Source organism: Malus domestica, chromosome 15 (assembly GCF_042453785.1).
Source record: "Malus domestica chromosome 15, GDT2T_hap1".
Classification (NCBI taxonomy): Eukaryota; Viridiplantae; Streptophyta; class Magnoliopsida; order Rosales; family Rosaceae; genus Malus; species Malus domestica.
The window spans coordinates 12,233,019-12,249,531 of NC_091675.1; the positions used below are offsets into that span (position 1 = coordinate 12,233,019).

The 16,513-nt window shown below is 36.7% G+C and overlaps 2 protein-coding genes across 3 annotated transcripts; one reads left to right on the plus strand and one right to left on the minus strand.

Moving 5' to 3' along the window:
• Nucleotides 1–6,885: 6,885 nt before the first annotated feature.
• Nucleotides 6,886–9,942, plus strand: LOC103400053 (heparanase-like protein 3). The gene is made up of 9 exons (XM_008338738.4): nt 6,886–7,527; nt 7,835–7,871; nt 7,970–8,153; nt 8,251–8,399; nt 8,494–8,724; nt 8,825–9,014; nt 9,104–9,229; nt 9,323–9,422; nt 9,510–9,942. The coding sequence occupies exons 1-9, from the start codon at nt 7,285–7,287 to the stop codon at nt 9,876–9,878; spliced, it is 1,629 nt and encodes a 542-aa protein (XP_008336960.3). The 5' UTR covers nt 6,886–7,284; the 3' UTR covers nt 9,879–9,942.
• Nucleotides 9,943–10,166: 224 nt separating this feature from the next.
• Nucleotides 10,167–15,885, minus strand: LOC103400054 (probable anion transporter 6, chloroplastic). Of its 2 annotated transcripts, none has more exons than XM_008338739.4 (15): nt 15,345–15,885; nt 14,968–15,113; nt 14,677–14,776; nt 14,450–14,502; nt 14,240–14,314; nt 13,964–14,044; nt 13,564–13,622; nt 12,794–12,855; nt 12,426–12,541; nt 12,142–12,178; nt 11,829–11,924; nt 11,348–11,489; nt 11,196–11,248; nt 10,685–10,771; nt 10,167–10,583 (listed from the first exon to the last, which is right to left on the minus strand). In XM_008338739.4, the coding sequence occupies exons 1-15, from the start codon at nt 15,729–15,731 to the stop codon at nt 10,482–10,484; spliced, it is 1,596 nt and encodes a 531-aa protein (XP_008336961.3). In that variant the 5' UTR covers nt 15,732–15,885; the 3' UTR covers nt 10,167–10,481. The 2 variants fall into 2 exon arrangements, with proteins under 2 accessions (XP_008336961.3, XP_028950411.2); XM_029094578.2 differs by having other exon boundaries at nt 12,794–12,840; nt 15,345–15,881.
• Between the last annotated feature and the right edge of the window lie 628 nt (nt 15,886–16,513).

Consider the following 16,513-nt stretch of genomic DNA (forward strand, 5'->3'; position numbering starts at 1 on the left):
TTTTTTTGGGAAAAATGAAAACAAAATTGAAATCTAAAATTTTAACATCTCCAACACAATTATAATATAAGCATTCTAACACAATGAACAAAATTTATATGAAAAATGCACACATCTTTAAAATACAAAGTACAAGCCTATCATTCCTAAACATGAAGTCGTTTAATTACCATACCTGTTTCACCATCAACTGCATGAACATTATCAGTAATTTATTTGAAGGACCACAAAGCCATTATCTGGACGTCTAGTATTCAAAGGATAATCTAAAATTGAACACCACCCAGATGGATGGACAAAAAGAACGCTTTGAAGGGAAGCCTAAAATTAATTTGAGACAATACAGATGCATATAACCAGTTTTCTCTAAAGTGATATAAGTATATCTTATATAAATCATGTCAACAAGAACAAGCCTGGATGTTCAATTCTATTTGTTCTCTGAGAAATCAATACCAACTTCATATATTGTCCAGATCCGTTTACAATTTAAACTCTAATACTCATACATAATGTAGTCAAGAAACAATATGCTCTATTGATGCTAGGTTTGATGGAAATCTTCCTTCAGCACCAAAAACGTTATCCATAATAAAACGCTACTCAGAGAATTGCAATGCCTATGCTACTTTTCAGAACACGTTACCAATGAATCTTTGGTCTTTTCCATCATGACTTAGCAAGTCCAAGAGTCCATAACCTAAATGAAAATACATGTTTAACAAGATTTTTACCACTAAAAGAACAACATATGATTTACAACCTTCAACAACATGTCAAATTTGCAGGGCCATAGTTTCACTTAAGGAAATACAAGAGTCGGCAGAGAAATTCAAAGATAACAGGTAATCACATATCATGGAAGCTCTGATTCCCAGAGAAATATACTTATCTCCATCCTCTTTCAAATTATACATAAAAGTAGGCTATCTATCGTCACTACACCTTGCCAAACCATAAAGCTGCTGATTTCCTCCAATAGCCGAGCTTCCACATATATTACCAGCTTGACAGATTACCCCAAAAACAAAATGATAAGTCAAACATGATCAAATTGTTCCCAAATTAAGACGAAGAAAGAAACTGCAAAAGTAGCTCAAAAAAATCCAACTGGGTAACAAGTAAGCAAAAGTTCCCAACTCAAATTTAGCATGCAATTAAAAATGAATGAGCAAAAAAAATTCAGAAGTACAAAAAAAGACAATTACTTTCTATTTCCCTAACCTCAAATTTCTCCCCTGAGCAAATTTAACATACAATTAACTGATTAAGCAAAAAAAAATGAATGAGCAAAAAAAATTGTAAAGAAGTGGGAAAGAACACAGAACACCTTGATTTTTGTGTACTTTTCGTAGAGTTTGGAGTAGAGAGCTTCCGTCTGCGAACGAACAAGAAGAAGCTCACGGCGAGACTAACCTTTTGCAGTCGAGACTCGAAATGGCAAGAAGAAGCTCACGGCGAGATGAAGGACTGACGGCGAGGGCGAGGTGTGAGAGATTGAGAGTGAGATGGGTCGCCCCGTCGTGGGTCGCCTGAGATTCAAGACCGAGAGAGACAGAGAGTGATTAAAGTTGAAGACCGAGAGAGAGAGAGGAGGCTAACCTTTTGCTATCGAGACTCGAAACAGCGAGATGAGAGACTGATGGAGAGGGCGAGGTGTGAGAGATTGAGAGTGAGAAGGGTCGCGCTGTCGCGGATTGCCTGAGAGATTGAGAGAGACAGAGCGATTGAAGACCGAGCGAGAGAGACAGGAAGCTCAGGCGGCGCGAGAGGGTTATTGGGTTAGGGTTCATGGAGGGAGTCTGGAGGCAGGGAACAAGAGAGAGAAGAGGGGAATGAAAAATAAAAAAGTTAGGGTTAAAGGATTTTGTTGATTTCTCAACAAAATTAAAAAACAATCTCATAAATCCTAAAGGCATGAGGGTTCGAACCCATTGCCACCAGTGTGAAAAATTTCGCTTAAACCAACTTGGCAACAAGTTCTGTTTTGTTATGATTGTATGCCTAAACTATTTATAATATTGAAAAAAAAATTAAATATATATATATCGGTTCGGTTCGGTTTTCGAACCTCAAAAACCGAAACCGAACCGGTCAGATTCGGTTCGGTTCGGTTTGACAGTTTCGGTTCGGTTTTTTTTCGGTTCGGTTTTTTTCGGCCTCGGTTCGGTTCGGTTGTCGGTTTTTTTCGGTTTTCGGTTTTTTGAACCCACCCCTAACGTAAATGACATGTTCTTCTCTAGAAAAGTGCTTTTCGCCATTAAGAGATTCTCACCCTAGCGAGGTTGTTTTTAATTGATTTGTTGTTTGTTGAAAATAGGGCTAAAAGTGAGAGTCCAAACAAACCTCCTTAATAATAAATCTAAAAAAAAAAAGGTCGTACCCAGTGCACAAGGCTCCCGCTTTACGCAGGGTCTGGGAGAGGTGAATGTCGGCTAGCCTTACCCCCATTTATGGAGAGGCTGCTCCCAAGTCTCGAACCCGAGACCTACCGCTCATGGACGAAGGCACTTGCCATCGCACCAAGTGCGACCTCTTTCCTTAATAATAAATCTAAACCGGGATATCTCAAAAAATAATGACATATACCCGTCTCAACTAAAATTTTATCTCATGAGCAATGAAGAATACATATATCTAACTTTATTTGTTAGCTAAAGTAAAGAGAACTGTTTCTTCTTTGGACTTGGAATAAAATATGTATCAAATCGTAATCACTAATCGGGGCACTAAATCATGTCTCTTTTTCTAAACTTAAATCGTTTATTTTTTCTTTTCTTTCATTGAGACGATGGAAGCATCTTCGAATTACGTAGCTGTATGCACTTTATATATATATGCATGCATTTGGAATTACTTGATAACATTGATAAGGTATATATCCCATTTTTAAACAAAACATGCATGCATCGACAAACATTAGGACGTATCACATACATATAAAGAACTAGAAAGTGGGTGTTGATTATGATTAACCTAATCACATGTTAAAATGACCTGTATGGATACGTTATACGCATAGGAACAACTTCTTAGCAGAAATTTTGTTTAATTGTAACAAAAACAAGATATGTATAAGAACATCGTAAAACATGTATACACCAATAAGTTCACTTATGTGATTACATATTTTTCTTTTTTTATTTTACAGATGTTTAACTTTTAGATAATTTATCAGATTGAGCCGACACCTATTTTGTCTGAAGCAATGATTTTGAGTGGGACTACAGCTAGCCTGCAGTGACTAGAACCTTTCATGAGTCATACTTTCGATGTTCTTTTTCTTGATGAGTTCAAAGAAAGAAAATTAAACCTTCAAAAGTATTGCAGTTGTGAAAGGGACTTTAGAATTTAGATATAACTTAATTAATGATGATTGGTTGTATATTTGGATACCACTTTCATACCACATAGTATTAGATAGATTAATCATTAATCATAACCATTAGATGTTTTTCATTCAATCCGAGACGTTTGTTTCTCGTAGCATTAAAATCTAAAAAAAAAAATTATCGTAATTTTGCGTAATTAGCTAAAGTTTGGAAAATATATACTACCATCTGCTATTGCTTAATCTAAAAATAAATCCCATACGGCAGTGGTGGGTGTGAGCAGATCACAATTCAAATTTCAAATAATTAAAAGTTAAGGCTTCGGCTTTTGAATAAAAATAATATTGTCACAAAGTCCACGAAAGACCACAAAAAGATAGCAATATCTTATCTAACATCCAATGAATTAGGTTTTGGTGGTTCTGTTTTGGGTGAAAATTCACCGTGTCCCATTGACAAGTCAAAGTAATTAAGGAAAAATATATATACTTTTTAACATATTAAAATAAACAAGTGTGATCCAAAGCCAACAAGGCTCTCGCTTTGTGATAGTCGGAAGAGAAACGTCTATCGTACGTGGTCTAATATTTTCTTTGCAAAGAAATTGTTTCCAACACTCAAATCTATGACCTTATGTTTACAAATAAGAAACATTTTCATTCCACTAAAGCTCGCCCTCAACATATTAAACTATAATACTTTAAAAAATAATTTTAGTTGACCTAAAATTTGAAGGAGATACCATATCCATAATCCATATGGGTTGTTGCCTTGTTGGATAAAAGAGAGTGTGGATCTAGATAGCTAGCTACGAAAGAGTATATCTAGAGTCTTTCACACACCATGAAGGAACAAACATATATACGTGATTGGAGTTGGACCATGCCATGCACATGAATATTGACGTTTCATTGAGTACTCTAACAAACTCTTGGTACTTGGTAGGCCATAACATCTTCGATTTTGATGTTGTGCCTGCTCACCCAAGAAAATACCCTATGAATAGTAAATAATTGAAATTATTAGTCAGAACCAAATAACTAAACTACGATGACATTAAGTCATACGAAAGAAATTGGACAAAATTTAATTAAAACTATAAGGCATGGAAATAATAATCAAATGAGAGGGATGGAGATTTAGAAATTTTATGAGGAACTCATGATATATTGAGATTTATATCATAAGAATAGAGTAATTGAATTTTATGTCTTGTGTGTTCACATAAAGCTAAGGTAAACTTGTTAAAAAACTTTTTATAAAAGGATTACCATAGTAATATCGTGGATCAAAATTGTTACTCCTGTACTATAAGATTTTTCGTTTCACAAAATTCGAGCTTGATCTTTTTCACATTATACATGCAAAACAATGAAATTGTAAAAAAGTTGTTATGCACTCAGTGAAGGATTTATGAATTGAATATTGGAGGGTTTCAGTGTAAAAAGATCGAAGTTTTTTTTCAAAAGAAACAAAGCGCGAAGGGCGAAAAAAATTCAGTTTATTCATCGAGACATTTCGTCGAACACTTGATGGACTTGTAGTCATAAGCTGAACCATGTTAAGCATATGTTAACAAATATTGATATATACCGAAGTAATCTTTGAACTTGTCAAGTGCTCTTGACGTACCTTGCATAGTGCTGTCGAGATATGCCTAACTGACATTGCATCAAACACTCGGTGGGCACAAAATGACCCATACCAAACATTCAAACTTCAAAGGACCCTCGAAAGACCTTCACATGTATATTTTCCAAACTCTGAATAGTCCTAAGACCACTTTAATCCCAATGCACATCTGCTACTGCATGCACTTATGTATTATAAAAACATTAAAGTAATTGTATCGAACAATTGTCGAATGACTTTTTTAAGTATCAATAATAGTTCTCGAATACTTATATCATTTTGAAAACTTTTATAACTCCGTAATTTCGTAATTCAATGCTTCCACTCAGCCATTAGATCCTCTATGATCTATCATCAATAGCAGGGAAACATAAGGAGAGCAGAGTGAGTCTCCAATGAATGTGAAGTTACAAGAAATAAGAAATTAAATAATCACATACAAACTTCCACCTTGATATTAAGAGATTTTTCAGTATGTCCAAAACACAGATACATACATCATAGGTTATTATATAAGGAATTGTTATTGGCATTCTAAAAATTTCATTTTGCACTCCAAACTTTCTATATTTAGAAAGAAAAATACACTTATGAAGAGTGTAGAATGAGATTTTTTGAAGTGCTAATAACAGTTCCCATATATAAGTAAACAGATGTATTATCAATATCCTAGTGGATAGATTATTGCGTTTTCACCCATGCATTTCGGGTTTGAAAGTAAATTTACGAGAAATAAGAAATTAAATGACCACAAATCGTATTTTAATACAAACTTCCCCCTGGTTAATTAATCCTATTTCTCTAATTTTTCGCGAATCTTTTCATAAAAAAGTGCACTTGTCGACCTCTTTTTTCTCTTTATGGTAAAATAAAAACCTTAATTGTTTTATTTTTAACACAAATTAATTTATACACCAAAAATGTTATGGAAATAAATGCATCAACATCAGACATGCAAAACAATACTTACGTCAACTAGGTTAGCTTTTCACGAAAGTGGATAAAACCATGTTTCGCTTTTTACTCAAAAACCCTAATCATTTTTCCGTAAATAAAAAACTCTAATCATTTTACCCTAATTACTATTAATTTTTCCAAAAGAAATATAAAAATAGAAATAAATGATTACTTTTTTTAACCCCGAGCGAATTGCATGTTACGAATCGAAAAATGCAGGCCAAGTGGGTGCATGTCAAGGGTAATGTTAGAGAGAACTTAATGATATGATTATTGATGATTGAATTATTAATTAACTGTTAATTAACGTGTTTATTTCTTATTGATAACACATTTGATTCGTAAATTTGATTTAAATTTTTTATCTTCTAGCATTATCCGGCTGTCAAACAGTAATAGTCGGCATATATCAACCATTTCTCATGAATCATGATTTTCTTTTGGTAAAGGGAAAGGTTTGTACTTTCCATTTTGGAAAGCAAAGTCATGGACCTACTTAGCAACTTGCAGGCTACTTCCAACCCCACCACATCACATTTTTTCTTACTACAAACTTAATTCCATGCTTTATGCTCGTTTGAAAGGAAAGCAAGTTTGAACGAGTGATTAGCGTTTTCTTAAGCTACTCACTGATTAACATTTGAGCTATCTACATAAAATAAGTTACATAGATAAAAGTAATTCACCACAGAAAAGAAAAGTTTATATACAATTATACACTACTGTAATTTTCTTCCATGGAGCAGTCGTATTTTTAAAAACTATTAGTAACCTTGAGCACATACTTGATTATTACGTCTTTATATTTATGTTTGCATGCAAATCACATATTGACACGAATGAAAAAATACGTGCTAAAATCATGCAAAAAAAAAGAAAAGATTTATCTGTAAAAAAAAACGACCTCAGACCAAGTATTTTCCATGATACAGGACTAATAAGTAATAACGACAATGGTCCATATGTATAGGGTACAGTCAGAGAGGAAGGTGACCAATGTCGTGGAGTAGATTTCTCTTCACGTGTATTCCCAATAGTTTTTTGTATGTATTATTTGCATGCTTTTTTTAATCTCCCTCCCTCTCTCTCTCTCTCTCTCTCTCTCTCTCTCTCTCTCTCTCTCTCTGTGCAACACAATTATGTCAAAATTGCAGAGAGATCTCGCTTTGAATTGAACTGTTAATTTATCTCTCTCTCTCCCCCCTCCCACATCCCACTTGTTACAAAACACCTTCACTTTTGGCAAATTTTCAGAAATCTCAGCTTTAACTTTTTCTTTCATGGGTTCCTCCTCATCCTTCATATATATATAAACACACAGAGCTTGAGAAAAACTTGGAGAGAGAGAGAGATCTTGTTGCAGATGGGTTCTGATATCTGGCAAATGGGATTTATTTTCTGGGTTTTTTTTGGTTTCTTGGTTTGTTCTGTAAATGCAAAGGTTGGTTTTGGAGGAGGAAGTGTGGAAGGCACAGTCCGCATCAATGGCAGAGACGCCATTGGGAAAATTGACGACGATTTTATTTGTGCAACTCTTGATTGGTGGCCTCCTGAGAAATGTGACTATGGCACATGCAGCTGGGGTCGTGCTTCTCTCCTCAATCTGGTATATATATACACATACACATATACATATACATAATGTTCCTCTCTCCAGAAACGCCTACACATTCATATGTTTTTCTTTAGATTTGTATATAATCAGAAATCAGAAATCTTTTTGGCATACTGTTTTATTGAAACAGATTGTTTTCCGGGGTTTTCACAATTAAACTGATCTTAAGTCTTCAAATTTAACTTTTCTTATGAATGTACAATTCAAAATATCCGAAATCTCTCTTTCTTTTGTGTTCTTGTTCATACTTTTAGCAGTTGTAATGCTTTCTGATATTTGTATGGTAATTGTTGTGCAGGATCTAAAGAACACTATCTTGTTAAATGCTATAAAGGGTAGGAATTTCTTGATTCCATTATAAAAACTCGGGTTTCGATCCGGCATTTATAATTAAGAGCATAAAAACTTACTTAATTCTCTGCTAATTGTGCAGCTTTCTCACCATTGAAACTTAGACTGGGCGGCACATTGCAAGACAAGGTGATATATGCTACACCAGACAACAAGCAAAGCTGTAATGCTTTTCGAAAAAGCACTTCTGAGATGTTTGGTTTCACTCAGGGCTGCTTGCCCATGAGGAGATGGGATGAATTAAGCTCTTTTTTTCAGAAAGCCGGGTAACAATTATAATCTCTCTTCCCTGTGCTTCTTCATTAAAGTTAAGATTTTTTAAAACAAGAGCAAGTGACATCATCCGATGGACGATTTCTTCAGGGCTAAGATTATCTTCGGGTTAAATGCTCTCACCGGAAGAACAATTAATTCGAACGGTACTGCAACTGGAGCTTGGGACTACACCAATTCGGAGTCTTTCATCCGTTACAACGTCAAAAACAACTACACAGTTCATGGTTGGGAGCTCGGTAAGAGCGCATTTCGCACCAAAATGTCCTTAAACATCACGTAAGTTTAATGTACTTGTGTATAGAAACTGAAGGAGTTTTAATGCTTGTTCAGGGAATGAATTGTGTGGACATGGAATCGGAACAACAATCTCGGCAAGTCAGTATGTATCCGATACAACTGCTCTGCAAAAGATAGTACAAGACATCTACAAGGGCGTCGAACCAAAGCCACTAATCCTATCTCCGGGAGGATTTTTCGATGCCAATTGGTTCAAAGACTACACAGATAAAACCACCACATCCTTAGACGTTGTCACTCATCATATATATAATCTAGGGCCAGGTATAACTGATTGAACAAACACATTGCGAAACATCCTGTTTATCGGTTTAATTTGCAACTTCCTAACTGATATAAGAAATCTTTGCTTTTGTGTTCTCAGGGGTTGATCAACACCTTATTGAAAAGATTCTCGATCCATCTGTTCTTGACGGTATTTCTAGCACATTCAGAAACCTCCGCGGCATCCTAAAGGGTTCTACAACTTCGGCAGCTGCGTGGGTTGGGGAAGCAGGAGGAGCTTACAACAGCGGCCGTAATCTTGTCTCCAATACATTTGTATATAGTTTCTGGTAACTTGGCCACAGCATCTAAAGCATCTTCTTTCGTTCTCTTGTGTTTAAATCTCTAGCAAGAATCATAATTTCGGTGCTTCAAACAGGTATTTGGATCAGCTGGGAATGTCAGCAACTTATGACACAAAAACGTACTGCAGACAGACATTGATCGGCGGAAACTATGGTTTACTGAATACTACCACCTTCGAACCTAATCCCGACTACTACAGGTAAACCACATACCGATCTTAATCACTTTCGAAGCCAAATTCAGACAACGTTTTAACACACCTGCTGCTTTATGCTGGCTTTCTCCATACCAGCGCTCTTCTTTGGCATCGGTTGATGGGAAGAAACGTACTAGCAACAAGCTTCTCTGGACCGAAAAAGATACGTGCTTACGCACACTGCGCCAAACAATCTGTAAGTCTTAACCACAATTTCACTACTATGAAAGACAGCAACCAGCAGTCTTTGTTTTTCTGAGCTAATTACGATTTCATCTTACAGAAAGGGATTACGGTACTACTGATCAACCTGCACAATACCACCGCCATCGAGGCCAGAGTTGCCTTCAACGCTACATGGACGCTGCGACATAAACACAAATCACACAAGCTTCATAGATCACATGTGGCCAAGCTCCGTCAGGGTCTCGAAAGTTCAACAGAAAGAGAAGAATACCATCTAACAGCGAAGGATGGAAAGATACAAAGCCAAACCATGCTGCTCAATGGAAACGCTTTGCGCGTAGATTCATCCGGGACCATACCTAGCTTAAACCCTGTGTATGTAAATGCATCAGAACCAATTGTGGTCGGTCCGTCCTCGATTGTATTTGCTCACATACCATACGTAGTTCCCCCTGCTTGCAGGTAGGCAATGCTTAAAGTGTAATTGTTAACATTGTTTCAATAAGAGAGAGGATACAATTCAATTTTCATCCTCTATCTTTATACTGTTCTGTTCTTAAAGCGGCTAAGTGGTTACTTTTGCATCCGAAGTCCTGTGTTTGGATCCCTGCTCACCAAATATCGGAACCAATTCAAAGTTCCTCAAGGACATGACGATTGATGTGCAATGCAAAGACTATCAAAGAAACTAATGATCCATCATCTCAAACCCTAAGTGGTGCAAACTAAATGGTGATCAAATGTCGACAAAAACTTCTGACCTTTCGAAACATATTTATACAACGTGAAGTTGTGGACTGTTAAAACAGCTGTACAATATCAGATTTCACCCGTCGTCGTTTGGGGGCTAACCAAGAACACTTAATCGAGATTACAACAACAAAAAAGTGTACTGCATGAAAGATTACATATACATGTGTGGTAGCTTGCCTTCTAGATGTACAGAATGAACAAAACGGCGAGTATTAAGCTAATTTCCGAACACAGGTGACACTAGTTATACATTGAATGAAGATTCCCTCTGTTTGGAAACTTCATTCAAGATAAAAAGACCGAACTACAAAAAAGGTCAGTCTCCCTTCGAAAAGGTTTGAGGCTTACTGCTGGCAAACGCCAACCAAACGACTGTACCAGTCAGGTAGAAAAATATTGATGGAATGAACAATGATATCTGCATAACACGCAAGTGAATTAGTTACCACGAACTAATTGGGAAGATGTAAGCTATTGAAAGTAGGAAAGGGTTAAGGTTCACTAACAGAGAATACTTACACTCCATGAATGAGTTGAATCAAGAAGAATGCCGGTGAGGGCAACACCTATTATTCCAGGTACCGCCCCAACAGTGTTGGTAATGCCCTGAGTGGAAAATTAGAATCCGTCACATCAACCGAATTTATAAGAATCTGAGTATGTTTGATTTTAAGAAAATGCATGGACATGGTTTTTGGTGACATACATGTATATCAAGTCCAAAAGTAGTTGCACTGTATACAGCTCTTATTATCACGACTCATGAGTAAATTTACGTCAATAATTGGCCAAGAAAAGAACTACCTAGATGAGTCAGACCACTGAATGGAATCATGCATGACTATAGATGAAAAGACACAAACTTCCACCACCCACCCTTCACACCGATGATGTGTACAATGTGGAAATCATATTTAAAGTTGAATTGTAACCAAGTGAATGGAAGAGGTGGATCATAAATAAAAAGAGGATGCTCCATAGCATCTTCCAGAACATAAATACAAATCACGGTTCTTGTAAATTTACATACCAAAAGTATGCTTGCGTATTCGGGTGACATGTCTTGATGGGTACAATACAATCCTGCACGTTTGATTATTACATTAAGAGTACAGCGTAAGAGATTAAAACATTGTATTCACCATCCTACACAATCAAGTCTCAATTTCGATTGCTCTGTACCTGACAACGCAAAGCTTGAGAGGGCTAAACCACCAGTGAGAATTCCAACAACTTCCCAATGGGGCAATCCTAGATCAACAGAGGAAAGAGTCATGCAAGCTGCAGGAGATAAAAAGGCAATTGTTTGGCAAATTTTTCGGACCTACATGTACAAAACAAGGGATTCAGAAACATTAAGAGTGAATCTCAGTGCAAACATTACCCTAATAAAATAGTCAATACTTTCTAGCTAGTTAAGGAATGATAATGGAAGCCATAAACTTATTATTCAAAACTAAATTATGAACGTAACAAGTTTATTATGTATTCGACAGGTAAATAGCAATTAAATGAACAAGCAAAAGGAAGTACATCCATAAACTTGAGAAAACTGTTGAGGGCGTTTTTCATCTTCTGTAGGAAAAACCTAAAAATTTCATCACGATGAAGTTTTTTGACTTGATAAAGTACAACAGAGTAGCTCAATCTAAAATATGCTTACTGTAGTGGTTTGAACTCCACTAGAAATCAAGCTATCAGCAAATTGTGATGCAATGCTAGTCACAAAGATTGAAGCCAATGGAGGAAGGATAGAGACCTGAAACAAACAAAAACCCCGATATCAGACAACTGAATAAACTTTATTATAAATTGGTAATACCTTATGCAGAAATATAATGCTTTGATGGGCAGATTCGTAGAGAATTAATAAGTCTTAAGTATATGTATAACGTGGTATAAGATATTGCAGGCTGAAGTTGGTAATTCTATCTTGAACGCTAAGAACCAAAAAGCGGTGGACTTTTTAGACTTACCCATGCAGCTTCTGTCAAATTCAGGTTCAGCTCCTCACTGCAAAGAAAATAATTTACTTACCTCAGATACAAAGTCCTTATAAACATACTTTTCAATAAAAGATTAGATAACTTATAAATGACCTTAAGTTAATCCAGTACTTTTTGTTTTCCTTCTATTTCCTAGACCAAGTTACGGTCACAATTGTTGGCAAGTGCCGTCACAACTTACATTAGTTAAATAGACGAATAAGGTAAATCATACCTCCCTATCATCATACAATGTAAAAGTCTGCATGAATTACCTAAAATAGGTGGGAAGCCATGCTAGGCAAGTATAATGACCCCAGCTTCCACAAAAATGAGCATATATCATTGCCCATACAGCTTGACTTTGAAAAAATGCTTTCCATGGTACACCCTACTAAATAGAAGCAAGTAAGAAACCAAAGTCGTATACAGTAATCGCTACATGTTACGATAAGATGTAAACTATGATTATTAAACTTAAAAGCAATGATGTAAATCAAAAGGTTGCAGTTATCTTCTGGATTAGTCTAAACAACAATAAAGTTTTAACATTCGTCACTCAATTGTCATATTCAGAACATTTGCCTGGCTAACACCAGCATTGCCCCAAGTCACACATATACAACACAAAAAAGAATCACACCTTCAAAGAGTCACCTAATTCTTCGGTACTCCATGTTTTCTTCACATCTGTTGATTGGGACCCTATCAAGTATTTTTAAATGAATAAAAAGAATCATCACTATGCAAGAAATGTAGCACGTGAAAATAATGCACAAACATATCCTTGAATTTTGATCTTGCCAACAGCATCTGGTATCGTTACCACACTATCCATGAATTGAAGTATTGACAACTCATCATCAAGATATAGGACAAATTTTCTTGTGAAACATTGTACAAATTAATAGTCTTGGAGGTCAACTTTATGCATTGTGACAAATTCGTAATGAATGAAAGAGGAATATGCAGTGCTAGAATTGTGTGTATATCTTTGTAAATGGTAATGATCATTGTAACTGTGGCAACAATTGTGATTGCTGATACATTAGCAAAATGGTGCTCGTTGCATCATAAAGAGAGACATTGTAGTGAAGAAACTACAATGCGAAATGACAGGCAGAAGCAACAGTGGCTGTGGAGCCTTTACCAAGTATTAAATGCTCATTAAGTAGAAAAATAAATGGGTATTATGAAGCTTTCTCATAATTCCCAAACCAAACAGTTTTTCTTTAACAAAAAAATATGATGACCAGATGGCATTGGTTACTCCAAGAAACAGGTCCTTAATACTAAATTGACTTCTAGTCAACTTTACCTTCGGATAAGTAATCAATTGCGCATTTTTACAGGAAAAAAATATAAGCTTTGCCCAAATAAACAAGGATAATGGAGAAGGGATTAAATGCTCACGTGGAATAGATTCACCAACCCATGAGGCTTGTCCTTCAAGAAACTGAAATCCCAGATACCTTCAAGATAGATATATCAGGAAACAACATGAGCATATAGCCAGACTTCAGTGTTCCACAATAACATTTCATTTTTTTTTTTTTCGAAAAGAAAAAGAGAAAAGAAGAGAGCTATTAACAATTAATTGGCCAAGTAAGTTCCTTTATAATAAATTATGATGGAAGGTTAGTACTTGGCAGAAAACGCAAAAAAGGAAAAAGAATATTGTTTTTTTCCTGGCATATTGATAACAAATAAATAAGTTTTCACATTGACTGGAACAAGTTAAGTGAATTAATTCTTCATAAAAAATTAAAAAAAAGGAGACCCCTAATTCTGAGTGTCTGAGACAGCTACTTACCAAGCAATCCCCAAAAAGGAAAATATGTAAAAAACAGATTCCCAGCCAAGATTTTGGATAAGGGGAGGAGCCAGAAGAAACCTGCAAGAAGTCCAATGTTACAAATGGCTATCAATGAAGGCTGAGTACACAACGAATATACAGACATAAGAAAACCAAACTCTTCTTTAGGATGACACCAAAAATTAAAACGTCCTCATATTGTACTCTGATTCAAAATTTCCCTTTTCATTTCTGAAAAAGAAACAAAAATCTTCCAAAACCCATTCAACATACCCTGCAACACTTCCTACACTCAGACCACCGAAGACAAATGCTACAGCCCGTGACCGCTCTTCCAATGGTATTGTCCTGCATTAGGTAAAAGCTTATTAAGGGTCTTAAATATAAAGAAATTGAATCCACTAGACAACCTGAATTTGAACAAAAGTATGTTTCAATGAACAACACCTATGAATCTATGATACATAAGAATGTCATACATGCCTGGCAATAAGGTCCGTTGCAGCGGATGGGGAAACGCCTTCTCCAATTCCTACCTGTACTTCACAGAAAAGAGCTCTCAGTAAGTAACACATTTTTGACACTCAAGCCAACAATAGGATGGGAATCAAACACGAAAACAAAAGGCCAAAGGAAAACAAAAGGCCAAACAAAATCGAACTGAATTACAAGAATCTGTAGAAAATAGAATATGTGGTAGATGAGTGTACCAAAATTCTTGACAAAACTAAACCAGGTGTAAATCCAGCAACAAGAGGTACAAGTGCTGTAGCCAAAGACCAAGTTAATACTCCAAACTCAAGAACTTTTCTGCATTAGAAGAAAACGATAGATGAGAATGGCATATAATATCGTGGCATCAGTGAACAAACAATTCTTAAAATGCTTCTAGTCATAGCACATAGAATAATTGTAGCACGATTGAACAATGCTGCATAGTTCTAAGTATAAATAAACAAGTAACAAGCTAAAAACTTGTAATGAGCTTTTAAAAAACAAACCTCCCACCAAATATCTTGGCAAGCCAGCCACCAGGCAACTGACTCAATGCATACCCCCAAAAGAATGAGGATTGAACCAATCCCGCCTCGGATGAACTCCATCCAAACTGGTGGGACATTGGAATTATAGCAATACTCAAGTTCACCTGTCAATCAAACACCCAAAAATCGAACTTAATCAATCCCACATGCAAAAGAAGCAAACTTGATTCGTTTAAAATCCAAAACAACGTCCAATTGCGTTTATGCAGTAAATCTCTTTCCTTTTCAACCCGAAGTGAAACAATGTTCAAGCTAAAAATTTCATGCCTTGAACTTGTTCGATGAAATGCCTAAGCGAGAAATAACAACAGAGCTAGCAGAGCCACAGGACTTACCTTATCCATATTGCAGATAACAAACGCAAGCGAGGTAGTCCCAATGAGCTTGTACCTCTGAGGCACGCTGTTCCACGGAGGCCAATCCCAATCAAAACCCACTTCCCCAGACCCGCTGTTCAGACCCGATTCACCCTCAGAATCCGACCCAGACCCCGAACCCGCCCGTTGGAGCTTATCCACCGGTAACCCATTGACCCTCTTAGTTTCTCTGACGCTTTCCTTCTCCTTAATACTACAAAACACTCTGAACTCCAAATTATGCTTCGGAGGGAACCGAATCAAACTACGCCGTCCGAGCGTGGACACGAACGACGATGGCTGCGATCCCGTGCTGTGTGAAAATAGGCACGAGGAGCTCTCGGCTCTGAGCGTGAGCTTCGCCATTTCAGTGCGTCTCTATCCGTGTCTAGTCCGTGACGACTAAAAGGTGGAAAATTTCAATTTGTTTTGTGCAAATTTTGGAGGAGGAGGAAGCGAGCTACTGGTGCTGCGTCGTAGGGGCATTTTTGCGCCACGGAACGGATTGGGTTTGTGGCTCAGATTTGTTTTGAATTCGGATCCTTTGGATTTATATGGTGGGGCCATGCTGTTGGGTCCCCACGCAACTCCCGCGAATTTGGGAGTCTCAATTTGTTGGGTCGTATGATGAGTTCGAAGGGTCCAACAATGTTTAATTTTCAAACCCAACCCATCTTCAATTCAGCCTCTTCAATTCCCCCGAGCCCAACTCTGGTAGAGGGTTAGGAGGGGAAGAAACTTGGGACTAAAGTTACATGACAAGTGACGCTAGTATAACAGATACTACACACACATATACATAAGTGGGAGGTTTAAAGTTTGATTCTCGTATCAAATGATTGTCAGCCCGTTGCGAGGAAATTGAGTAGACTCCCGTTACCCACCAAAAGGTAAGTTAAAAAATTCTCTTAATTTTCAAGTGGCGAATTTTGTTCGAAAAACAAAGTCAAGCGGAGGGATTTTCGCAAATCCCGTTTTCTGCCCACGCACCACTCTCAGTCTCATAGACTTTAGATTGAATAAATAAAATGAAAATGCAATGACAGAACTTAAAGAAGTGCATAAGGAGAAAAACGAGAGGGAAAATCACTACCTTTATTCAACCACATTTTGTCGCATTGGAGTAGATAAGTTATGTTGCTACCAGA